Below are 26,934 nucleotides of genomic sequence, written 5' to 3'. Positions count from 1 at the left end.
CACTTTCTCCTTTAGTATTCTGGTCCCATAGTGGCCACGTCTGAGGGAAGGGATTCTGTGTGGTCTCTGTACTCCACTTAGTCAGTTTGTACGTTCATACAGAGGATGGGAGCTTGCCACTAAGTCCAGTGACATGACCGATGCTGCTGTCTGGATACGATATAAAGAACATGTGTGTGTGTGTGATTAATAAGTGTGTGTCAGCTTGTAAGTGTCTTCTCATTTGTGTATGTCTGCAGACTGTGTCAGGGTATTATGTGTGTGTGTGTGTGTGTGTGTATTTTAAGTGTGTGTGTGTTGCTATGTTCTTTGCCGGAGAGGGCGCTTTGTTTCAACGCATGCCTGGGCCGATTCAGACGCAGCTCCGCTCCTCTGCTCTCCCGGCAGGCATGTTTTTTCGAGCAGACATCTCTAATGATTATAGGGAGTCATGTAGTGTGACGTGTGGGAGTCTGAAGTGTTCACACTGAAGGATGCTTATCCCTGTGACCTAAAGGCTCCAAGCAAGTCAGCGAAGTTCAGGTCTCGGACTGTTAAATGGGTAACTTTCTCACTCTTTTAAGTTTTCCCCTCTTTGTTTTCACATGGTCATTCTGTGTTTCTGCCGCTGGTCAAAAGGGATTGGGAACAATTACCTGACTTGAGCCTCATTAAACAGTTAGACAAGCAGCGTCTTGCAGCTCCCATAAATTACATTTTCTCCTCAACCACAGCTGTCTCACACTAACAAACAGTAGACTCGCTCATAAGAGAGATGTTTTGAGCTTAGGGTAGTTATTACAGCGTATCTATTTTAACTGTTTCGCTGTACGGTCCTGGTAGGAGTAATAAAACATGGAATGTGACTTCTGTTATGCAGTACTATGAAGTCTGCCTTCACAGGAACACTGAATGCCGTCTCTTACAGCAGATTTTTTTTTTTTGCAGCAGACCGAATCGTTTTTAAATAGTGATAACTGTATCCCATAAATACCAAACCTGTGTGTTTTCCATCACATCATTACACCTGCTAAAAGCGGACCTAGACTTCTCCCCATCAAGTCGTCACTCAGATAGGTACCTTCCATTATTTCTGTCTGAACATTCAGATTTTCTGGTGCATAACATTCTGCTCCATTTGCGTGATTATGTAGCTGCTGAGCTATTTGACATTTCTGGCTTTTCTCCTCTGAAAAGGGTAATGTCATTGTAATGACCTTTACAATTTTCACGCCGGGCGATCTGGACCATCAGCAAAAATTTCCTGATGAGGCTCACTGATATAAATCTGCAACGTTGTGATAACATATCTCTGACAAATTACCATATATATATATATATATATATATATATATATATTGTGGCATGTGTACCGTGTGAGCATGCCCGTGTAAACCACATAATTTACCGCTATGTCTGTACGGCTATTAGTCTATTCCTACCCGTTGTTTTGTATGACCTTGAGCAAACAACCATTCCCAGTGTGGCTCTGCCCTTGATGTTGCATTCGCCAGTCCATGATAACTAGCTTTGCAGGCAATCTGGGCCCCTGGCACAGGTCGCTGGCCGCTGCGATAGCGATGACAGTCCCGATGCTGATAATGGCAATGGATGTGTGGTTGTGCTGTACAGCGAGCTCTATACAAAGCCGTGGGCAGCCAGCTTAGCTCTCTGCCTGACATGGGCTCTGCACCAAGTTAGGGGTATGGGGGCTGCTGCAGATGCTGTGTGGGTTTCTGTGTATGAAAACATGTGTGTGTTATCTGGGCAGAGAGAGAACAACAGCAAGCTGACAGAGAACACGGGTTCCCATCGACGTGGAGCCTCTCGATACTGTGGTGTCATCGTGATCAGCCACCATGTTGTCTAAAAAAAATCCAGCTAGCTGATGCCTGCAGGCAGCTCCTGGTATGGAATCCATCTTTAGATGTCTGTCACTGTCACCTAAAATGCATGTTGAAGCTCTGACAAGTATTGTTGGGACGCTCCACTTTGTTAGCTTCATCTCCGTTTCTTTCTTGAGGCAGTGACATTGATGATTGGTTCATGTTTGGTTATTGTTTCATATCTCATCTGTCTTGCCTGTTTGAGTCAGAGCTGATCTCCCGAGAGTCGTGCTTTCTATCCGTCTCTTTGTCTTTGTGTCTGGCCCCTTCAATCTCCATTAAATCCGTCTCTCTTTTTACCTGTGCGCATAGCTATTGCTCACTGGCCCTTCCTCTAACAGCCTGCACACGCTCACCTGGTTCCAGAGGTCAGCTCACAGAGACATCGGAGACGCACACTTTTCCTCCATGACTGCTCTGCTCTCTCTGTTTATGTCAAAGTGACACAGTAATTGTAGCTCATTAATGAGACAGATACTTGGTATGCATGGCACAGTTTCTGCAAGGATTTCATTTTTGCATGTCCGAGATAGAAATGGAACACTTTTTGCAGTAAAACATGCTGAAATATATATATATATATAAACTTTCTCAAGTGATTAGCGCCCGTGAACCCAAAATCTCACAGCAAATCAATCTGCAGCAAAATTGGCGGTTAGAAAGTCAATGTCCACTCTATATTTTTCCAGAAACTGGGCCACCGGCTTCAAATTTCATCAGGTTTTTTTTGCAGAATATCCCGTTGCCATTTAGTAGGAATATCTTTTATGGAGAGCAGGGGGACGGCTGTGTGATGATGAGATAGTTCCTTGCACGTGACCCAGTTCACCTTTCCGTAGCTCCTCTATGTGGCAAGGCACACATTGAGGATGACTTATTCCCATTAATCGTAATTGGCTACATATTTCAGTCGTGACCTAGGATGCAAGATTGATGTGGCACTCGTCTGATGGGAGACTGAACTGTGTGTGTGAGAGGATGTGGGTCCATGTATGTGGATGAAGTATGTCAGCACTCTCTCTTCTTCCTTTGAGTCTTGCACACTCCTGGTTCGCGGAGAGCACTCCTCAGTCAAAAAGCCACTATAACAGGTCTCTTCCCTTCTTCCCCTCCCCTTGCCCTCTCTATTGCTCCATTTGTTTATGCTGGAGTGACTGTGTGTCAGCAGGTTGTCAATACCGTCTGTAAGAGACTCTAATGAATAGGCCTGTTATTGGACTGGTGGGAAGGCAACCCATTGTGTCTGTGAGTGCATCGTGTGTGTGTGTGTGTGTGTGTGTGTGTGTTAACACTGCAGAGCTGGGGGAGGTGGAGGTGTCTGTTCTGCTGTGACTCGCACTGCTTCATTGGCCTCACTGCAGTGCCCTCTGTCAAAGACCATTCACTAGGAAGTAAAGGCCAGAAAGGGGCAAGGGCACGGATGGTTTCATATTGTGAATGACGGCGACGAGGTCTTCTCTTACCGTAAACACACACTCCGAAAGTATGCACAACGCGCTTGCATACACTCGAATAAAACACTACAGTTTACCCGACACACACCGGCACCTGCCAACGCCGCCGACAGCCCGCTGCTGTTGCTCTGTGAAGCACAAAAATGCACCTGTGCGTGATTATGGTGTCACATTAGTGCATTCACCAAGGCAGGCCTGGCTGACTATACTTACTGGGGATCCTGGGGCTACAAGACACCTGGGATTCCAAGCCTGGAAAATGCTCTGTATGCTTCAACAGTCACTCTGATCACAAAGTGGAAAAAAGGCACAGATGATTCCTCACACTGCAGCGCTCTAGTGTTTGCTGCCTTTATCACGCTATTGTCCTCTGCTTTCAGGAAGCAATATTAACATTTTCTGAGATTAATCATTAATATCTTGATTATCAATTGCCTTTTGTTTTGATCATATATTGTGAGACTTTTCTTCAGGAATTCAAGGTGCATTTAGATCTTGGGAACTACAAATAAGTTTTACTATACTTCCCAAAGTGTACTTCCATATACTTTGTGTGACGCTTGCATTGGTACTGAAATATCACTCGCATACTGACTCAAATATAGAACAAAGATCAAGAATATATACCGACATCATTAGGTGTACCATTGCACATATCATATGAGTGTAGCTGCACTGTATGACATCAACTAGCTACTTTTAGTTATACTGTCAGTGCTTTCTTATCACATTTTTACACTTTTTTAAATGAAATGCAAGAGTCTACTTCTGCAGGGCTTCAATTAGCAGAGTGCTATACAATGTTATATGCCAGATATGCCAACTGTTATTTTATGAAAATATAAGTCGCATGTTCAGTCAATGTGAAATCCAGCCTTTGTGCTTTCTCTCTTTTTTTTGTCTATTTTATTGATCAGCTAATGTGATAATTCAGCACCACTGTTGGAGGATGCATGAATAACAATTTCCGAAACAGCAGCAGAACATAAAAAGGTTGTGCAAAAGCTAGCGTTTGGCGTCAATAGATGTTGCATTAATCATGCCTGCTCTATTTCTGTGTGCTCAGAAGAGAAGAGGAGGGGGAATAGAGAGAGAGAGAGAGAGAGAGAGAGAGAGAGAGAGAGAGAGAGAGAGAGAGAGAGAGAGAGAGAGAGAGAGAAAGGCAGATGGATAAAATGGAGTGAAAAGTGTCCTCATGAAAGAGAATTAGCTCCATCCAGCTCTGGGGGAAGAGAAAATTCCTCTGAGTGCTGTTGAGATAGGGTTTCACACAAAGACCAAAAGAGAAATCAATTCTCCTTGAGACCCAGCAAGGTCAATTCTGAGGGGCATGGCTAGTGAGGAGCAAGCTAAGGAAGGAGGAGGAGGAGGAGGAGGAGGAAGTTGATGAAGCAACCAAAGAATGGCCGACTGGTATTGAGCGTGCAATGTAGGAGGAGAGAGATTGAAGGGAGCATTGAAGGGATAAAGGCAGAGAGGAAATGAGCAAACAGCGGTGGGGTGACAATCTTTCAGTTGGGGGGGGGGGGGGGGGGGGGTAGATGCATTGAGCTGTAGTCTCTCTATCATCTGACTCATGCGAAGGGGGAAATGCGAGCAGTATATCTGACACACTGGTTGGGAATCTCACCCTACGGCCCTGCATGAACTTTCCTTATTGCCACAAGGACAATCGCCTCATTCTGTGACCTCATCCACCCAAACAGCTCTCACCTTACTACCACGGGTTGCAGGCGCACAGACTGAATGAATAGTACTAGCTTTTGCTTCCAAGAAGCCTTGAGCCAGCTTTTAATCCTTAATGTTACATGAACAGCTCAAAATAGCCTAAATCTCCAGCCCTAACGCCTTCGTCCCTGCCAACTAAATCAGTGCCAATGTGTTTTAATGGGGTTTGTTGTGGCTGATGGGATGCACACCGACTTAGTGATAAAAAGGTGACAGACTTGACCTCAGTCGCCTCTTCCATTGACAAACACAGCTAGTAGGCTTCCTTGAAAACGCTTTAGTGCAACATTAGATGAGAGCCGGGGAAGCCTCGCTAGCAGGTAGTTCAGGGATCTGCCTGGTGCAGGGCTCAGTGCGGGTGTCTGGTATGCACACCTGTCTCCACACAAGCAGCCCTACCCCTCAGAGAGAGAAAGAGGAGAAGGGGCTCTGCCAGGACCTGCACCACGGCTCCCTGCACCTGCCTGGGGGGAGCGGGGGAGAGGAGAAAGGGTGAGGCGCCAGAGGTGTGGATTAGCAGGCTGTAAGGGACACAGGGGTAACGTGGTATCTGAGGTCATCCGAAACACTGCACGTTACTATGTTTGTTGGCTGTTGCTGGCGTTTCTCGCATGTTGTATTTTAGGCTCTTGCTTGCCTTCAAGGTCAGTTCTTACATTAGCAGAGCAATTCCTGTGCTTGTTGTATACGAGGATCCAAGTGTGAAGATTGTAGCCCGGACCAAGTTTCCAACCCCCCCCCCCCCCCGATGCAGCGGCAGGCTGTGTGACACACGGATGGATGAACTCCTGCCTCAACACAGCTCTCAGCTAACACTGAAACTCAGGACAGCGACTGGTAATGTGGCTTGAAAGAGCGCTGATAAAATAGTGACAAGAAGTAACAAATCACAGGCAGGGAACAAGAACGGAAACCAGCATTTCCCTAAAAAATTTGCATAGTCGGGATCAGTGCAATTGAGCCGATGAGACAGGAAAAACAGCACAAGCATAAGTGACTTCCAATTGCATTCTCCACATCTGAATAATGTCGGTTAATGTTTGGGGCTTGTAATGAGATTGCTTATTAAAGTAGCATCAGGGGTACGATAGCGTGTCAGGGCACAGCAGCATGTACGTTGTAACAGCAGCGCTTCTGCCTGCAACCCAAATGTTTTCTCATTTGTGCTCATGATGGTTTACGTAAATGTGAGAGATTATATTTACAGTCGTGCCGAAGATGCTTTTTTGTCTCTGCGCTGGGCCAATAATCACCAGCCAGCCACTGCCACAAATCTTCATTAGAGGACTAGCCGGCGGGGAGACAGCTTGTGTTCTTTTGCTTTTATTTGTGGCCCGGAGTCCGGGCGCTTTCCACCTCGGCTCCTCCCGTTCCTGTCTCCTCTGCTTAAACATGTGAACACGACGGCGTGCTCACTTGAAAATCACACACCACATGCAACCATGCACTATTTATTTGTCTCATGTCTTAAACCTCCTCTTTCTATCTCATTCTATCCTGTCTTTCCTTCCACATATGCTCAAACCCTGCATGTGCATAATGCCCATGCGTCCTGTCAGTTTGTTCCCTTGAGGTGCATCAGCTGCCCGGTGGGCACTCTTACTCAAGACAGAACAAATTAAGGTCACAGTGGGGAAGCCGAGCCAGCACAGGGCAGCGGGATCTGCCAAGTGTATGTGTTTGTATGTGCGTGTCTGTGTTGCTGTGTCTCTTCTGACCTCTAAACAGTGGCACGACTCCAGAGGGATGCGTTGTCAAAGGCTCCGATCCCACGCCAAGAAAAAGTGACCCTCATTGCACCATTTTGCAGGATAAAAGGTGTTTAAAAGGCTAGAAAAACAGGGTGAAGAATGCTCTTTTTGAAGGCTCCTTGATATCACCTGGTGAAGACTAGGGGATTAGATTCCCTCTTGTGTCTGCTGGGAGTGTTGTTGACCCATCAAGGCTGTTCTGGTATCTGAGGGTTTCTTTGTTTTCACACACTTTGGTGGTGAGCAGACGCGGCAGCCACGGGAACACACTGGTGTCTCTTTCTCTTTTTCTGCACCACAAATGAGAGATAAATGAAATGGAGAGGAATCATCTTGTATCCAATGACTTTTACGTCTTCACGTCTCCTGTTGGTGTGCCCATTTTGCTCCTTTCTACACTTCTGCCTCTCATCATTTGGCCGGAGTAGCTATACGTTATCATACTGGTCCCGGTGGGGTCCAGAAGTTCCAGAGGGCTCATCTCTGCCAGCTCGGGCCTCAGACCTCCCCTCAAGGGCAATATCGTATTCTGCCTGACTGTGCGCGCCTGTGTAATCCATAGCTGCAGGGAGGGTGACCTTCACAGCAGGCAGCCTCACAGCAGGCTGCGACACAGGCACTCAGGCAAGAGGACAGGTTGGGTAAAAAGGGTGCTGGGGGCAGGACACGGCCGTTCTTAGCTACCCTTTCATGTTACACTCTATACATGTGGTAGCTCTCTCTCTCTCTCTCATGCAACACAGTACGATGCATTAAATTGTTCATTTCCAATAGTTGCGTTCTCTCTTCCAACTTGTCTGTAGCGGTGCTTGGTCAGTGGCCATCGGCAACGTGGATTCACCCTCCAGGAAGCCCTCTAGCATTACATTTCAACGTGTTGGGACAGTGTGTAAAAATACACTCCTTACATGCATAGTGTCTAAGCTTGTTTTCACAGGAAATTACATAAAAAAAAGAAAAAAAAAGAACGTACTAGCGAAATAGTAGCAAACAAATCACATTCGACTCTGGTGACGAAGTCAATGCTAACGTTTAGTTTTGCATGGGACACTAACACCAGTCTCCCACCAGTGCCATGAATGTTCATCACCATCCACCACCCTGCTATGGAGGGTTTGCATTGTTAGCTGAAAGCATGACATATGGCCGCTAAAAGGGACCATGTGTACATTTCTGATGCTGAATTGTGTCTGTATTTAATGAGTTGGGCATGAAAACAGGTTGCTGTGTTTTCATTTTTTTTAAACCAAAGAGAAACATTATCTCATCCATTTAATGTTGTTATGTTCATTTTAAGCGATACTCCCATTGTGATAATCATTGATTTTACTTTTCATCAGTCAGTGTGTTAGTACCACCTTCTAATGGAGGATATAACTCAATCTGGAGCTAGTCCTGTTGGAAAGACATTCATCACCCCTCTGTGAAAGCAGCGTCATGGAGATTGCTCTGTGTCGTATGGAAAGAAAAAACAATTTTTCACTCAACATTTGCTGTGCGTCCAGTGCATCCCGCTGCCTGAGTAAAGTTGAAGCCAGAGCCAGAAAAAAAAGTTATTGACAGTTATATGAGGAGATGACGCAGCCGAATAAGTCCCTACTCATGAATGATGCATCCACCGGCCCTGATGGAGACAGAGAGCAAAGCTGGATGACAGCTGGGGTGCTGTGTGTGCATGGTGCAGAACAAGGTGAGACTCTTTATGGTACAGCCTAGCTCTCGCTCCCTCTCCCTCCCTCTCTCCTTTTCCTTTCTCTTACCCACTCACACACAAATATACACATAATCAGGAGTTCTCAGTGGTGCCGTTACCCTCTACAAGTCTCCCCTGAGCCTGCGTAACCACACGGTTGCCTGAGAAATGGTGTACTTGAATGCTCCCTCTTTCTCTCTCCACCTTTCCTCCATTCGCTCTGTTTGTCCTTTGGTTCCCTCTCTTCCCCCTTCTCTCTTTTAGCATCTCCGTCTCACCGAGCCTGTCTACTTTCGTCAGAAAAAAAATCACTGTATTTTCCGTCTCACTGCCCTGCACTGCCGCAGTCTGAGACTCCGATAGCAGGACGGAGAGGGGAGAGACGGGAGTAAAGGGGGTGGGCGTGGGACACGTGCAGCACGCGGGGGCAGAGGCAGGAAAGGCTAGATAATGGTTTGTTGTCGTCGTCACTGTAGCGTCACATCTGTCTGCCCCTTTAGAGGCAGTGGAGCAGCAGCTAACACACACTCGCCGCATCGCCGAGGCTTCCCACCAGTGTCGGTGGCTGGAACACATGCACAGTGGCATGTACAGGCATGAATGCTATACAATTCTATTGCCCTAGTCGGCTTTTCGGCTTCGCGCGCCGTGCATACCCAGAATAACAACAGTAAAGAGTGAGGCCAAAAATATAAATGAGAAAATCTTTAACTCTGATGCCATGCATACAGATGTGGTCAAATCTAGAGTCCCTGCAAGGACTACAATTGCAGCCTTTGATAGCCATAGCCATAATATGATTATTATGCGTGTGACATTTAAGTACAGCACACATTTCCAAAATTGTAACAACTGGGCAAAAAACAGCATTTGAAATGGAAATGAAGCCTTTGCAGGTTTCCTGCGGTTGCTTGTGTCGTTGTAGATTGTACACTGTAAAAAACATTGTAACAGCTGACCCTCTATGTCCTTTTTCTTTGAACAGTTTCACAAACACATGTCATTATTGGCCTTTCCGGGGCTGATGAATGTCATCGATATTCATTGAATGAGAAACTCTGACTCATTTGCTTGCAAGAGAGGGTATTATTTGGAGAATAATTGTGGGTGATGAACCCAGAAGCCGCTGCATTGATTTGGACGGAGCGTTTGTGTAAGCAAAAGTAACCTTGATGGATCTCAACACTTTACAAACGGACCCCAGCAAGCATTTGAATAAAACATTGCGCACGGGAATGACATCGTTGGTGAAAGCCATTAAGTCTCAGATTGGTAGCAAATGGCTAATGCAGTCGGTCGGTGTGTAAAGCTGTGTAGCTCTGCAGCGCTCCAACAAATGCATCAATCTGACTAACAGTGTGTGTCAACATGTTCCATGATTGCCATGCTAATCCCACAGCAATGCACAGGAGGCCACGGGAGCTTATTACAATCAGACAAGGGGATTCGACTTCAGTCACACGTAGTGTTCACGGTTTTTCGCAATCGGCACAATGTAAATGTGCGCTGAAACTCGTGTTGTGCTTTGCTATCACACGTAAGCACACGCGCACACAGACAATGCATCTCTGCATTTGCTATTCGGGCACCAGTTTTATAGCACTTCAGTGTTAATGTCATGTAAATTTGTTGCGAGTGTTAGAGATTTCATGGTGTGTTAGTGGAGGAGGGGGTGCCTGCAGGGTAGGAAGGAGAACTATGGTGTGTGTGTGTGTGTGTGTGTGTGTGTGTGTGTGTGTGTGTGTGTGTGTGTGTGTGTGTGTGTGTGTGTGTGTGTGTGTGTGTGTGTGTGTGTGTGTGTGTGTGTGCATGTGCGCATGAATGTGTGTTTGAATGCATCCGGGTACATAGTGTTCAGGTGTTTTGGCACCAGGTTAAAGGTTTGAGACATTTTTGGTCATATCTGCTCTGCTCTGGCATAAAAACATTTTTAAAATGTCATCTGTTGCTGTGAAAAACCCGTCCAATCAAAAAAGTCGGGCCAGAGAAAATAATTGGACGCCCTGCCTGTCTGTCAATGCTTACTTCCTGATTGCACGTGCACTGCTGATCTCGAGAACTCGTTCTGGGGGAGGGGCTTTGAACAGATGTCTGAACGACGAGGGTGGTACTTTTTTGGTTTGCCAATGCGTCAGAGTCTCTGTGGTTTTTCCAAATGACCTACTCTGCCTTTAAGACAGTTAGTACTTAAAAAAAGAAAAATAATATATGACAGCTATAATGGGAGCAATTATGAATTTGTGAGAGATGTCTGATGACGATGTGGTGATCCCAAAGATGTTTGCATGAATTCCATGGATCTTTTTTTAAACTAGTGTAAATAATGTGTTGATACCTGGCTTTGACAGCCAATGTCAACATGACCTTGTGGAGAGCAAGGTCATTGTTGTCAGTGGAGGAGGCTTCTGTGCTTTTATGCGTTCTTCTTGTCTGAGACCAATATTGACATTGACTTCCATTGACATTCCTCTAGTTTTTGCAGCCAAACTAAATTATTGATGAGATGCGACGGGGTAAAGGTTTATTTCTGGTGTGTGGTTTAGTTTGTTTTTAACCTGGCATAAAATAAATATAGTGTCTTTATTATGTTTGTCTTAAGTAAGCTCATGAAGAAAAATTCCAATGAATCGAGTTGATATGGCAATAATGTATTGAAGCTCGAATTGAATGTGAATCACCTGTGAAATATTCACACAAAGCAAACAAACGAGACACAGCATGAAGCCAACATGAAACATGCATGACGAGTTATGCATGACATGGGATGAAAAAAAGGCAATCTAAAACTCATTATGGTCCTGAATTGTCTGTATAAACAGGTTTTCATGCCCTTTGCCATGGTGAAGAGTGTATTGGGTAAAACAATAAATAAGTTTGAATCAGGAATGTGTCAGACTAAATAATGGTGTTGGGACACTCAAGCTGTTTTTGTTTACATACAGCACATTGGCATTAATATTAATCCCTGATAGCAGCCTGATGGATTAAGCTGCTTTGTAAAACCTGAAAGCATTAACCTAGCACATTAATTATGTAATTAGTAAATCTATCCAGTCTATTTGAAACAAACTTTGTGACATAATGAGCTTTGTGCATTCTTGTTTCCGATGGGGAAGCCCCATTCCTCACACGTATTTCATTCTGCTGTACGATGCTGCACTTCATTCTCCATACAGCAGCTCTGGACGGCTCCTGCAGCTCCCAACACAAACTTCTCTTTTGCAATGTTGTGCAGATTTGGGATATGAGTACTTCTGTGTGCTTGACATCTTTCATTGTCACCATTGGAAAGGCGCTGGCGCTGCACATCAGTTTTAGGCACACACACACACACACACACACACACACACACACACACACACACACACACACACACACACACGCACACACACACACACATACCCCATGGTACCATCGGACTGTCCTCCAATATTAATACACAAGGCTGACAATGCTTTGGGACTGCATGCATGTCACACTGTCACAGCAGAGCAGAGGAGGACAGAGCGTGGGGGGGGGGGGGGGGGGGGGGGGGGGGGGGGGGGGAGAGAGAGGGAGAGGAAGAGGAAGAAAGGGAGGGGGGCTAATTTTGGATGCATGGCATGTGGAGTTAGGATAACCATCTTTTCTGCAGCCTCGCCTCCACCACACTGTTTCTTCAATTACCATTTACTGCAGAGATAGAGAGGGACACGAAAGAAAGAGAGGGAAGAGAGAGAGAGAGAGCGAACGAACGGGAACAGAGGGGGGGAGAAGAGCAAGGGCGACGGAGGGGGGAGGTGCAGGGGAGGTGTTCAGTGATGCGGGGGATGAGGAAACAGAGGTGAAAGAGTTGGAGGGAACAGAGTGAGTTCGAAAAACAGAGTGAAAAGAAACACAAACGCAAAAACCATTGTGTTTACAGTGGAGGGGGGGGGGGGGACTGGGGTGAGATGTGGTGCAGAGCGAACACAAGCTGTCACATAACGGTGGCAGGTACAGTGTCACGTTCTGGCAGTACAACGGCATACACAACATCAGCTCAGGTGTGCTTTGCTTAGGTTGGAACATTAATACAAAAAAGACAAATCTGTGCAACATCATTTCCACATAATAAAGCTTCTGTACACGTCAGGGTTTCTATTATGAAACCACTGTCGTTGCTTCGAGTACAGCTTTAGAAAGAAAAAAACAAAACCTTATTCAAACAGACTATTCCCAGCTCAGGGCACGAGGGTCCCGACCGTACCGAATGGAGATATACAGAAATGTAGCTGAGATATGCCCCCCTTTCTAAATCCTAATCCCTCCCTCCCAATCTTTCTTCAACTCCCCCCTAGATCTACAGTCTCTCTCTCTCTCTCTCTCTCTCTCTCTGGCTCCAGTACACCGAGCAATTACAGAGATGATATCCACTGTCAGTCAGCAGCTCACGGATGAAGCCGGGCCTCTTTAACATGCTAATGGAACGCCAGATTCAATCAGGCCTTTGTGTGGCAGAGGGGCGGGCAGCGCTGCTCATTAAAAAATAAATCATAACAACAATGAGGCCCATGGCTGCAGAAGGCAAGAGGACCTAAGCCGTGGCATTAAAAACTCTTCCTTCCTTGTCCCCTCTGCTATCTCTGAAAACACTCGCGGTCCGACAGCCCTCTTGAGCCACTCCTCTCCAAATAGCGGCACTGCTGGGGTGGAGAACGAGGAGGTGGAGAACAGGCAGGGTGCATGAGGGTGCAGACTCCCTGCATCATCAAAAGCAGAAAGAGACGATGTCAAGTCAGCAATTTCCCCAATCTTTCTCCCTCTGGTCCTTTGACCGCCAACCTCCCTTTAACAGCCTCACAGACACACGCACAGTCCACATAATTAATTTGTATTCTTTCACCAATTAGGGCACAAGTTCATCCCCCAGGTCTTACATAAGGTCAAAACCCATTTGCACTGTTATTTATTTACCCGCTGAGACACACTTAAATACTACTGTGTGTCTGTAAACACTTAATCAGAGGCCAGTTGTTCAAGGGTAAAAGAATAGTAAGACATTTTGGAAAATCCGTTCATTTGCTTTCCAGCTGTGAGTTAGGTTAGCCCGTTAGCTTGGTTTAGCACAAGGACCATGAACTGGAGCTAGCCCGTTTCTGTCCAGTGATCACAAAATCTGCCTATCAGCACCTCTAAAGCTCACTCCGAGAAACAGCTCCAGCCTCCAATCTCCCCAAACTTCAAAATGAGATCTCAGACTCCCTCCACACCCACAGTCACCCTTTAACTCCCTTTGAAGCTACGCCATCCTCCCCCAGGTGCAGACCGCCAGGTGTCCCTGTATGAACGTTTCTATGGCGGCGCCCGCACTAAGGAGTCCTCGTATCGATGTGAGCTGCAGGTTTGGCTACGGGACAGAATCTTCCCCTCAGCAGCATTTTTGCTTCACTGGGTGATTCTCTGATGTAATTCAGATGTCACATTTAACAAGCATATTGCACCATGTTCGTCTGATAACCTCATTACTCTCATTACAATGCTGCGTCGGGTAACTTTTCAAAAGCCCAGCGCTCCTTTCATCCATGGCGCGCTTTGTTTAAGATCTCTCCGCGGCCGTGTGATTCATAGACGCTCACTTCCTTTTTATTCGCTGTGCATCAACACGGGAGAATGCAGGTCTGCGTGTGTGTAAGTGTGTGCGCTTTTATGTCCACGTGTCTATAGACTACGGATTTATTGCAGCCAAGATCAATCAGAGCTCAATGAATAATGCATCACCTGCCATCATGGAAAAATATGCTGAATATGCCTCAGCTGAACCTGAAGGTGTTTGAGGGGGAATGAAAAAGCATAACGCTTGCTCTTGACTTAGCTTCTAAGGGAGAGACAACAGAGGGAAAACACCGCTCTCTGTGTTGACAAATGAGCTGCAGGTCTGGTTCAAGGAGGTTTCCCTTTTTCATTTAACGAGCTATGCCAGGGAAATTACCACCCATGGGGGGGGTCCATGGGTGAAACACTACTTTTTCCTGTGTGTTTCACTTCCAAAAGTCTCAATTACAATATGTTGGCTGCAAATCTCAACCCAGATTTTTAAATTTCACGTCTTGTTTTAACCTTTAAAAATGTCCAGTGGCTGGCCCAGAGCGCACACCTCCACAGCTGCCAGCAATTATTTTGAAGGGGGAGGTGATGGATGCTGATTTAAGCAAAAGTGTCATTGTGGCAACACCAATGACAAGTGACATTACAGAGGACCCTCCCCCCCCAGCACTTAAAAAGATTGGGCTGTGGTTGAATTGCCCAGGGATGAACAGAGAGCGTCGTGTTATGGAGGACATGCCCGTTTGTCAGGCTACTCCATATTCATAGATAATTCACTGCAGGGCTGGAATGAAAGCAGTGGCCGTCAACCAAATAAAGTCTCATCCCCCACTCTATTAGGCTGATAGCACATTGCCCTCTACCCTCCTTGGGGAATGGAAGTCAATGAAATGGCCTGGCAAACACTGGGCAAGGGTACATGGTTGTTCTTCTTCAAATAGCACAAGTATGCTTTTTTACACCGCCCCCCCTCCCCCCACATCCCCTTTTTTCACCAACTCATCATGGCTCCTTCTTTTCTCTTCCCTTAGAGCGGCGGGTTTAATCTCAGAGAGAATCTGGTGCCTTTGTTGCAATCCCCTGAAGTGTATTTGGGCTGATCCACCTGATTGTGACTGAGTGATAGAATTCCATACCTGAGGGCACGGTTTTCTGGGAGGTGCATGGGAATGAAGTCGCTGGCTTTTGTTTCACCTGGGTGTGTGGCCACCGCCTCGAACAAGGGGAGGAAGGAGAGGAAATGGGAGATAAAAGTGGGTTTTTTGGTGGGAATGGATTTGAACATGCTGCGGGGAGGAAAACAACAGACGACAGAGGACAGGCGGAGACAGAAAGGGTACATGTTCTGGTGTGCTGCCTTCTCAGGCAAACAATGTCACCTTTCTCCCTCTTTTTCTGGTTTTCTCCCTCTACGTCTTTATCCCTCTCTTCCCCCGTTGCCGTGCACCGATACACAGACCCTAACAGCATTTCCCATCCTCTTTCCCCCGGTGTCACGCGTCCAATGTCCCTCCACTGCAGTGGATCACTGTCTCTCAGCAGATACAACAAAGCGATTCTTTCGGGCTCTCCTCATTCCAACAATCCATCCGTCACTGACTCCAACATTGCCTCCAGCCAGAGACATTCAGACACATCTTCACTGGACAACTCTCATCTTACACACCTGACTGGCCCTCGGCCAAGGAAGGAGCATTCATTACAAAAAGGAAAAATACATAAAAAGATAGAAACCCGAGAGAGAAAGAGAACAAGACAGCAGGGAATTTAAAAGAACACGGGTGACATGGAGGTGAGTCTTCTTTTCACAGTAGCTGTTGGGTGATACAGTCATTCAGTTTAAGAGTACAGTGCCTAGCACCAGTTGCTAGGCAGACCAAAACATTTAGTAATAGAATCGCCCACACAATGTTTAGCTGTAGGCCTACAGTTTTTTTTTTTTTCGTTCATTTGTTTGTATGTTTTACCTCAGCGCTTACTTTGTCTCAGTGTAGAAATACTAGAGAGGGGGCGCCGGTTAGCTCAGTCGGTAGAGTGGGCGTCCCATGTACTGAGGCATAGTCCTCACTGCAGCGGCCCTGGGCCATTTCTCCATGTCCTCCCCATCTCTCTCCAACCCCGCTTCTTTACATGATAAATACTCCGTTGCTGAGCGTGGCAACTTAGATTCACAGCAGTTACGATGTATGCCAACAGTGAGTTAGAAAAACTACCAAATATCCATAGAAACTTCTCATACCACTCAGCCCCGAAATCCAATTTCCTGACTCCTATGGCTGCAGACGTCTGCGAAAAAAAACAAAGCTACAAACATTTCAAAGCGGCCTTTCAAGCCTCCAGGCAGTGATTATTCTCAAGAAATCCGGAGATTTCCGTGGAGTATTCCTTAAAGGGTCAATTATTACATGACAATTAAGGTTACATAAAATAGGGAATAAAAAGACTTGCCCCGACAAGGGTAACCACACAGGGGTGTGTGTTTGCACATATTTGTGTGTTTGCTTCATGCTCTTCGTGTGACCCTCTCTGTGTGAACACTGTAGCAGCGCTGTGTGCCTTGTCTCCACAGTTAGACTGTGTGGAGCTGCGCTGTTCTGTGTTCCCTTCATCCCTGGCTGTCCCCTCCCATTAGCCCTGACAGCTATTTGTCTGTCATTACTGACCTCAAAACGGCACAAACACTCTCCGTCACACACACACACACACACACACACACACACACACACACACAGCATGCTTGCTGAGCCTTGCTCTGCAAAATCATTTGTGCCTGTGTTATAGTTCAAACTTAATTACACGGTATGGTTCCACCAGGCTAGGTGCTGCAGAGTTAGATATCACGTTGGAATGTAATGAGACTGAGGCCAATTCAGACATATTTTCATTAAGTCTATTAATCCCGACCCGAATGGGTTGGTGCAAGTTGTAACAGGATGCCCAACTTACAGCTACTCTCCCAAAAGTATCATCATTATCAGAGCTGTCATTCATTTAAGGTGGAACCAGAGTCGACAGGACTGTCAGGCAGCCATGCGGGAGGGAGTAGAGCTGTATCATTTAACGGCCCACCTTTATTACCCTTGGATGGCTAGATAATACTGATCCAGTGTAAAAAAGAAAGGGAAAATTACTGAGTAATAGGATTTGCAAAGCTGATCGCGGCGCTGCAACACATATCTACAGCATGAATCAGTAGGTCACAAAGGGATCAGCCCTGTGTGCGTAGATGCTGTGAGCGTGTATGCATTGCTCGTATTGCAACACACAATCCATAACCCCACAAGTAACAAAAGCCAACGGCCTCTAAAAGTTCAGTTGCTGCCGGATGAGGAGCCAGCAAGAGATTTATCCAAAGGATTAAAGGGCCGTGCATCTGCTTCTGTGGCTCGTACACGTGCGTTGGCCTCGGCCTGTATTCTGAACTCTGTGTATTGTGGAGTTGACGGTTGACAAGCCAGGTAGGCAGGGGTATCAGAGGCAGGCTGTCTTCACCCTCATTCCATCCAATTACTTTTGCATCATGCATCCTCCCTTAGCTCCGGTCTTTCTTCTCTCCATCTTGTTTGGAATCCCGAGTCAGCTTCTCGGTGTCTAGCAAGGAGACAGACTGGCAATTAAATCCTCCCAGACTTGATTCAGTTACTTAGGAGAGATCAAGGTAGGATATTTTGGGGGCTTTTTGGGGCCTACCTCTGTCACATTATCTCACTAGGGTATCATTACCACCCGGTCCTCTCTGTCATTATGCACAATGCTCCCTTTTGGGAGAGACTGACGGTTTACCCTGCCTTATCTATGTGCAGTGATCATTTGAGTGTGTATTTTTGAAATAATTATGGAAGAGCTGGTGCTTCTCTGGTGTTGTTCAAGGTATGCAGACATTTTGGAAGAGAAACTGCACTTCAAACCTGTCTGGAATAATTGTTTTTCTGACCAGATTGCAAAGGACAAAATATAGAGTTTCTGGTGTGTGTGTGTGTGTGTGTGTGTGTGTGTGTGTTGTGAAGGAATGTGTGGGGGGGGGGGGGGGGTTGACATTTGGATGTCCTTTCAACTTAAAAATGTAAACTCTGTGTGTGAGACGTAGTTTTGGGAAGCTTTGATCACTCATTGGGAGCTGCATTTAACTTGTTTGACCTTCTTGTTGTTGCCATTTTAAAATCCCAACCACAGACGCACACTCCGCGGTCTGTACTTTACATATATCTTACACTACAATGAAATTAGTGAAATTGCTGTCCTCCAAATTGGTAGGTTAGGCAGAATGTAAAATACCTACAATTAGAAGGCAACATTTAACACCCCTCCCACAGATTCAGAAAAATGTACATAGACACAAACATATTGTCTGCACAGTTAGGCTGCACAGAAATACCTTTCAGAAACAAAGCCAGTATTCATTTGTAAGCCATTTAAATGCATCATATTTCACAGCACTCTACGCTTATTTGCATTTTGTGTGTGTGTGTGTGTGTGTGTGTGTGTGTGTGTGTGTGTGTGTGTGTGTGTGTGTGTTCATAAATTTCACTGCAGTGCGTATTTGGATTTAGGACCAAGACATGTTCCGACTAATACTCACTGTGCCGAAGTCTTGAACAGCGTCCGCTGCATTATTTCACAGTAACTAAGCTGTCACAACCTTTTTTTACACCTGATATACACTCACACACATACCTTACATGCAACATGAATGCAAACAGAGAAGCCAACTGGCATTCGAGGCAAGCAAACAAGTTTCAGCTTTCCAAGCTTTCCCCTGCATGATCCTCCCATTAAAGCGTAGCATAACACCAGCCGTTCTGGGCAGCGAATCAAACAGATCTTTATCTGCATCCAACTACCTTGTATGCATGAATTAACCTTTGTAGGGAGCTAGGAATTAGCATCCCATGATCAGAAACGATGGGGACGATACATTTTGATTGGAACATGAGGTTATTATATTTCATAAAAGAAAAATTCCTGCTCCAAAAAAAAGAAATTGGAAGTTTACAGGGGGCTCAGCAGCACACTCTGCTGGACACTTAGAGTCACATCTGCTTCTTCTTTTTTCCATGCATGTGTGCCCATGTGATTCCCAGCACTGTGAGCCTTGTTGAACTGCTTTCTGATGAAGCACATCACTACCAGTCAGAGGCTGCGATTTCATAATTCATTCCTATGTGATGGAAAGCTGCTGCTGTCACAGCTGCCTGTGAAGGGGAGACATTCATGAAGGTAAGCAGCTCAGGATGGAGCCAGCAGACAAACACTCAGGGCTAATGACCTGCGCAGCCTTCTGTGCTGCAGGATCTCCAGGTGACGGGTGAGGCATCAGCCTGCTTTGAACTAATGTGAGAAAATGTGTGCGTGTGTGTGTGTGTGTGTATGTGTGTGTGTGTGTGTGTGTGTGTGTGTGTGTGTGTGCGCCGAGGCAAACTTTAAACAGAGTCAGCTGCTTCTTGATGGGCACAGGTATCAAGGCATGTGAGTCAGAAGGTGGCCTTTCATGGGCCTAGCTGGATAATCCTTTGGTGTAAAAGTGGGTGCTTAGAGGTGTGTGTGTGTGTATGTGTGTGTGTGTGTGTGTGTGCCTTTTTTCTTTGTGCCTTTTGGTTCAGGCCTGTGATCCTATTGATTGCACATGTGGTTGGGTGAAAGGGAAGCACACAGTCCTGCTGTGCCCGAGACTGGAAGGGAATACTGAATGGGGGAAAATGGCCAAATTTTCATTCTCTGCCTCCTCGTCCCATGTACCCGCGCTGCCTCCACTGCTGAAATGAATTGGCTATTGGTGTAGACCTGGGCCCAGCTGTGTCCAGCCGGGAATACACACTGAGCTGATCATGAGGGGAACAAGGAGCAAATGATAGAGAGAGGCAGACCAGACAGGACAGGAAAGTCCTACAGCTTCGTCTGACCACAAACACAGCAATAATAACAAGTTAGTCATAGAGGTCACTGGTTATGAATTAGTCTGGAAGCCACATTTTGTATCTCTGCCCTGAGTTATTAATGGTGTTTCTACTGTACGACAGAGAGAGAGAGGGAGAGAGGAATAGTTTTATGTAAGGGGGATATGTTGAAGAAGGTCCCAGTGAATACCCAGTCTCTTTAAATTATCTCCCCGTGTCAGAGTTCCCTCAATAATGTGTACATAAGCCGAGGGCAGGTTTTCTAAGGATTTAGAGCCGGCAGTTATCTCAATCTCAATGTCGGCGCACACTCTAGGTCGATAAAGTAAATTATGAACGCTGCACAGATAATCACTAAAGCTGCTGCGTGGCACACAACTCGGAGATGACAAATAATTCATCTTGGTTGTCATTTAATTATGTTCGCCCCAGTCTGGTCCTGCATTATCTACTGTATTGAATCTTATCTTTTCTATTCCCACATCAAACACATCAGCAGCACTAACTACGAACCGAGTATGCGCTGCTGATGTCACCCTCCCCCCTCGGGGGGCCATGTGGGAGAAAAGGTGCCCTGCTTCACGGCGTGGCAGTGAGGCAAGTTGGCAGCCTGACTGTGACCACCTCCTTCCCCCTGCCTCTGCTGCCAACAACGCTGGCACATCTGTGGCCGTCCAGCATGCCTTCTGCCAACTAGCCTGCTTCCATTGTTCTCTCCTGAATGCACCCAGTGCCCATGGGAAAGAAGGATGAAACACAGTGTGGCAAAACCTACACAGACTGTTAGATAATCTTGAGACATGAAAAGATTCTCTTAGCCTAGATTCTAGAAACAGCTTTTTGTCTCGCATCGTAAACAAGGAAAACACCCGATGGTGACTTTTTTATAGGATTGTTCCTCCAGCGGCTTCGGTTTCTCAGAGTCGGATATTCACTGAAGTGAACACAATCCCGCACAAGCATAACAACCTTAGATTGTATTAATGAAATGCTATTTGTTTTAATATTCAGAGCAGCTTATTGCTTTTCATGTGGATTGAAAGATATTGATTGACTGCTCATGTTGGGTGACTCTTTGAAATAGTTGGAAATAGTTCCTAAGCATTTGTTTTATCATTAATGAAGTATCATTATCATCTGTCCATCACAATTATAGCATGTGGTGGGAAACGCACAGAACACACAGACAGTAACGAAAATGCTATGATCCTCCTTTTGTTATGTGCTCTCTACTTATGCGTTATTTCCCTCCATTTGTTCAAACCCAAACACAGGATAGGATTGGGGAGAATTGATTTGTGTGTGTGTGTGTATGTGTGTGTGTGTGTGTGTGTGTGTGTGTGTGTGTTGAGGCGGGGATGTGGCCAATAGCAGATTTATCAGGACCATGCAGGCTGGAGAATTATTCCAAATAGAAGAATCGCTCCCTCTCGTCTTTGATCTCTCTTCTGCCTGCTCTCAAATATGAACCCTCCTTCTTTCCCCCCACACACTGTCTATACTGCACCAGTTTCATCTCTCTCTCTCTGTTCTTTGTCCCCCTCTCTCTCTCTCCTTAGTTATAAAAAGTAAATTTACAAAAAACATTGTAACAAAAATGGGTAGAGATAAATGAACAAAATATGTTTTGTGTAAGGACGAGTGATTGTTCACACACAAGCATAAATACTTCTATTCTTGGGACAACCCTTATTAATATGCATCCCCACGCCGACCATTACAACTCGCCGAAGGACACCTTTGTCAGAGTTTACTCTGTTCAAGGTGTCTTTTTCAAGGTCCAAACTCAACATGGCTCTCACAGACATAGAACCCTAAAAACTCATGCACACACACACACACACACACACATACACACACACACACACACACACACACACACACACACTTCAAGTAAGCCACTGGCTGCAGCACCGAGCCCCCTGGTGGTGTCCCTCAGGCTGTTTAAGAGCTCTGATTATGGCCCCTGTGAGTCTGGTAGGATTACTGGCATGTCAGAGGGTTTAACAACATCCAAATCACTGTCCGAGTCCTCAGCTCATCCAGACTGGCCTGTCTGTCACTGTCTCATACAGCCATTCACACAGATCAGGTTCCAAGAGCCAGTGTGTGTGTTTGTGTGTGTATGTGTATATATATATATATATATATATATATATATATAGAGAGAGAGAGAGAGAGAGAGAGAGAGAGAGAGAGAGAGAGAGACAGAGAGTGTCTCCGGTTTGGTGCATTTCCAGGGTACCGGTAGTTCTTTTTTAGCACCTTTCTGTAGCTGTGATAGCTGGATAACTCCTCTGTGTTGCATTGCCCTCCAGCCTTCTTCTCCATTGGGGATACAGCTCCTTGGGGCTTATGCTGTTCATCTTGTAGCCAAGCACCTCTAGGATCAATGCTGCTCTACTGTATAGCAGCTTGTTTGGCTAAGTTATGGCTATAGGGATAGCATGTAGTACTGCATTCATATCTTAGCCGACTTTGTCACTTAGTCATAATAATTGATAATTGCTTGTGTGTATATATATGTGTGTGTGTGTGCAGAGAGTGTGATGAGAGCACATACAAACTTTCACACATTCACATACGCGGCAGTATAACACGCATATGGACAAAAGCAGGTCACCCAGTCACACTTCAGCTCCATGCAGCGATTTATTTGATTTACGCTGTAGGAAGGTCCCCAAAGAGAGGTTTAAATTAATGGGGTAATTATACACTGGGAGAGGAGAGCAATCATACTGTGATTTATCCCGACACACACACACACACACACACACACACACAGTCCCTGATGGGACAGATTGTGTCTTTACCCCAAGGACGACGATCTCTCTCTCTCTCTCTCTCTCTCTCTCTCTCTCTCTCTCTCTCTCTCTCTCTCTCTCTCTCTCTCTCTCTCTCTCCCCCTCTCTCTCGTCCTCAGCTCTATTCACTTCCTCAGATCTGGGCTCCTCCTGCTGCTGCAGAGACACGTTCTGTTCCCCGGTCAGCCAATCTCTGTTTGTCTGCCTGCCAGAGGCTGGCTGGCTGACCCACTGCCAGTAACAGTCTTCATGTTCAAGTGCAGACTCACTGGGGAGCTGCAAACAAAACTACTGTGCAACTTCAACAGTCACTCCTTCCAAGCAAACACACACACACACACACACACACACACACACACACACACACACACACACACGAATGCAGGCCATGTATCAACATGTGGTATAGTGTCACGATGAATTTCAGTCAAGAAGCAGTGTATAAGTCATGTTGTGAGCGGTGCAGCCCCCAGAGGAGGAGCCACCTTCATCAGTCATGGAGGTGGAGGTGGAGGAGAGAGCAGCTCCAGGACCTCCCATCGTCCTTCATCACAATAAACAGCATCGAGGAGGAGCTCGGCCTAAATGACTGATGAAACTGGAAACATCTGAGCAGTGTGCCAGGTTCTGATTTGGAACAAAAAGACACATAACTCATATTCACACTGACATTTTTTGTGTTTGACAAGGTTTAAGAGTGCTGAGTCGGCCTTCAATGACGAGACGAGCACATTCCACCAGCTGGAAAAAAACACTTGTTTCTCTTAGTGTAAGAATAGTTGCATGTGTGGGCATGGGTTTACGCATTCATACACGCGCATTCATTTGTATGTTTGTTGGAGAAACGTACATGGTCAACTAGAGGTAATGATGCGGTACCCTCCACCTCGAGGCCCACAGATGCGCAGCAGAAGGCAGCTGGGCTTCAGCTGGGCTCCAGCTGAGACAGCACTTTCACTCAGTCTGACAAAGTCAATCTCTCTCTCTCTCTCTCTAATCCGAACTTTGGAAATTGCATATCGGCTATAACGCCATATTCCTCTATGCAGCAGCCACATTTGTTTCTCCGATCATATTCGGTTGAAATAAGGCTTGATGAAAATGCAGAGGCGTCAAACAGTGCACACGCTGCGACGTGACAGTGTGGAAGCAGGCAGAAGCAAGTTGCAGCAGGAAGCAGAGCCGGGGACAGAAAGTTACGCAGTGAGAGAGTAGCTTAGAGCAATCCCAAAAAGCGAGCTTTAAGTCTCGGGGGGAATTTGAAAGCCACAGAAATCCAGTTGCGGATATTAAGAGGCTTAATCTAAGAGCTTGCTGAGGCTGAGTTTTTGCTGTGTGGGCCCCATCACTATCATCCTTGACAGAGGTTAAAGAGGATACAAGGGGGAATAAGGAGGAGAGGAAGAGAAGGCAGACGGGAGCAATGAGGAGAATAGGGAGCCGTGTATCATTATGACAACCTTGCATGCTTTTATTGGAGAATTAAATATTTACAATGTGGCACAAGTGTTTGTTTGTGTGTGTGTGTGTGTGTGTGTGTGTGTGTGTGTGTGTGTGTGTGTGTGTGTGTGTGTGTGTGTGTGTGTGTGTGTGTGTGTGTGTGTGTGTGTGTGTGTGTGTGTGTGTGTGAAGGATATCCTCGCAGTGCTTTTCAGCTCCTGTGAAATCTGCTCAAACAGCATGCTGGAAGCAGTCAAAGCCAGAGAGCATGTGTCAGACATGAGCGGAGGAATCAAAGAGTCCACGATTCATTCAGTCCATTATTGGGCAGAACCAAGTGATCCGACTCTTGTGTGCGAATCAGGGTGACTTAAACCAACACACGTTGAGATGAAAGTCATTATCGCCAGCCTGCAGATGTCTGAGAGGAGAGGAGAAGCCTGGCAGGCAGGTGGATGAGAGAAAACCATCACAGCCTCTCTTCTTGTCTTTCACAGTGGCATCCCTGCTTCATTTGATGGTGAATGTTTCAGTGGAGTGAAATGCTTTCGTTTGATGCGAAAGCCCAGAAACCCCTCAGTATCACAGCGTTCGTGCACAGGTGTGCCGTTGCACTTTGGCGATTCAGTCTTGTCAGCTTGTCAGGAAAAACACATTTCCACAGCCATCAATCAAACGTCCTGCTTTTTCCTGTCGGTTTAGTGATAACGTGTTCCACCGGGGCGCCACGTCGCGTTGCTCTGTATGCAGAGGAATAATTGCATCGCAGCGCAATTATGGCTCATTGTGCTTTTTTGGAACTCGGATTCAGATTCCGGGAAACATCACGAAAGCTGTAATAAGCAACACCATTCATTTCATTCTCTCCGTCTCTCCGTTTCTATTTTATGCTTCAAGTGGATTACCAACGACGTTTATTGTCTGTGACACACACATGCACGAACAGCATGTTTTTATTCTATTTCCATGCATAAGTTGTAAGAATCGGGCATGTATATTTATCTACCATGTGTTTTGTCTGTGTGCAGGAGGCATAAACCGGGCCGGGGCGGCGGTGCCGGCGTTCTTGCGGACCCCCACAATGCTCCAACCCCACCTGGACATGAAGCCCTTCCTGCAATTCCCCATGGAGACGGCCCCTCCACACAACATGAGCCTCTTCCACAACTTCAATACGGTGAGAGTTGATGCTGACAGAAATAAACGCAGATGTACTGCAGACTTTTAACTCTCCAAGTGCAATTTGGAAGTCCACAAGAGGGTCACAACATCTGGGAAACTATGCATGCAGGACATGGTGATGTTTTATTTATGTGCATGTTTTAATAATGCTCAAAAATTGGGAGGTTCCACTGTATGTCCCATCAAGGGAAGCAGGGTAATCCTACGACTGAATTATATCATGTAAACGCCGCCTGTCCCATTCCTCAGTTCAAAGCACAGAATGAAAGAGCAATTTGAAGGCCATCCTTATAGCTGTGTTCTTCAAACCCCACAGTCTGTTTGATGTGGTATTTATTTCAACGGAGAGGGATCTTCCTGTATCCGCGGGGCCCGACTAACATCTTATCATTTAGATTAGGCCGTAGAGAGACACTTAGCATTTCACCAACTCAGCATAATGTGCCGTCTATCGCTCTAGACTCCATTAGGGAGCGCCAACACCTTTCTTGTCAGCAAAATGTAAAATCGGTAAACTTTGTATCCTGTATGTGGGGCAATGCTATTCTTGGACCATGTCTGCAACAGTCTTTTTTTTTTTTTACTGCATACGTCAGCCTGGTACATTTGGCTGCGACGTAGCAATCCACTGTCACTGTGGCTAATTGGAAATATCTGGCACGTGCTTGGACCGCTACAGGGATCGTAACAGGAGTCCAGACGCTGTTAAACACATTTGAATAGCCCTCAACGGGCCGTGACATAAGTGGAAGAACTCTCACTGATCTTAAAACTGCAGTGCACACAGCAGACACGGATTAATAGAGATACTGAAACTACGCAGGCACTCAGTTTCCACACTTGCATCCGCTAGCACTGAAATCACTCTGGCTTGCTCTTTCTTCATTCTTTTTTTTCCGCCGCCTCTCAAAGACTCCCTCTGAAGTGCTCTCTCTCTCTCTCTCCCTCATTCTGTAACATCCTCTGCTCCCCCCGTCCTCCTCTTCAGAACGTTAACTGCGTCTGAAGGTCCACGGGGACGCTGTGAATGTTAAATAGCTGTTGCTGCTGACGACTGCGAGCTGGTGAGTGGTGCTTTACAGGGCTGTGGCCAGGAGATGGGGCCCTAGGAGAGGCTTGGAGGACAGGCTGACCTTATAGAGCCACTGCACATTGGCACACACACGAGCAGTACTTTCACGCTTTTACTGCATTGCATTGAAAACAATGGAGAAATGACCCTGATAGTACAGTTGATATTTGGCTGAAAGGCCTTTGGAAAAGAGCATGTGATGCCCTAAGCACGGTGCACATTATGAGTTGTTTTATCCACGGCGTGTATAGAATGCATCTTTTTGAATGCATCTTCCCCGTAAAACTGCAAAAAACACAGACACAGCTTCGGCTGCTGCTAATGAGGGCTCTTCCTTGATGCTTTTTTTGGTTTAGGAAGACCTAGAGTAATACAGTAATACGTTCTGAAGCGTTTGCAGCCCTGTTTACATCGCTGACAATATTTTATGGCGTCGGGCTTTTAGGCACAAGAATGTTTATACAATCAGAGCATGACTCTGCTCGG

General features: G+C 46.1%; 1 protein-coding gene across 2 annotated transcripts in view; it reads left to right on the top strand.

Moving 5' to 3' along the window:
- Positions 1-26,934, top strand: part of znf385a (zinc finger protein 385A) — a 57,659-nt gene that overhangs the window by 6,159 nt on the left and 24,566 nt on the right. For both annotated transcript variants that reach the window (XM_084016288.1, XM_084016289.1), the window contains exon 2: positions 25,223-25,371. In XM_084016288.1, coding sequence (XP_083872414.1) covers positions 25,223-25,371 — 149 coding nt within the window. The remainder of the gene's footprint in view (positions 1-25,222; positions 25,372-26,934) is intronic.

The sequence above is a fragment of the Eutrigla gurnardus genome, assembly GCF_963514095.1.
Source record: "Eutrigla gurnardus genome assembly, chromosome: 8".
In the NCBI taxonomy this organism is placed as follows: domain Eukaryota; kingdom Metazoa; phylum Chordata; class Actinopteri; order Perciformes; family Triglidae; genus Eutrigla; species Eutrigla gurnardus.
The sequence above is the reverse complement of the archived record's forward strand: the minus strand, read 5'-3'. Positions and strand labels throughout refer to the sequence as shown.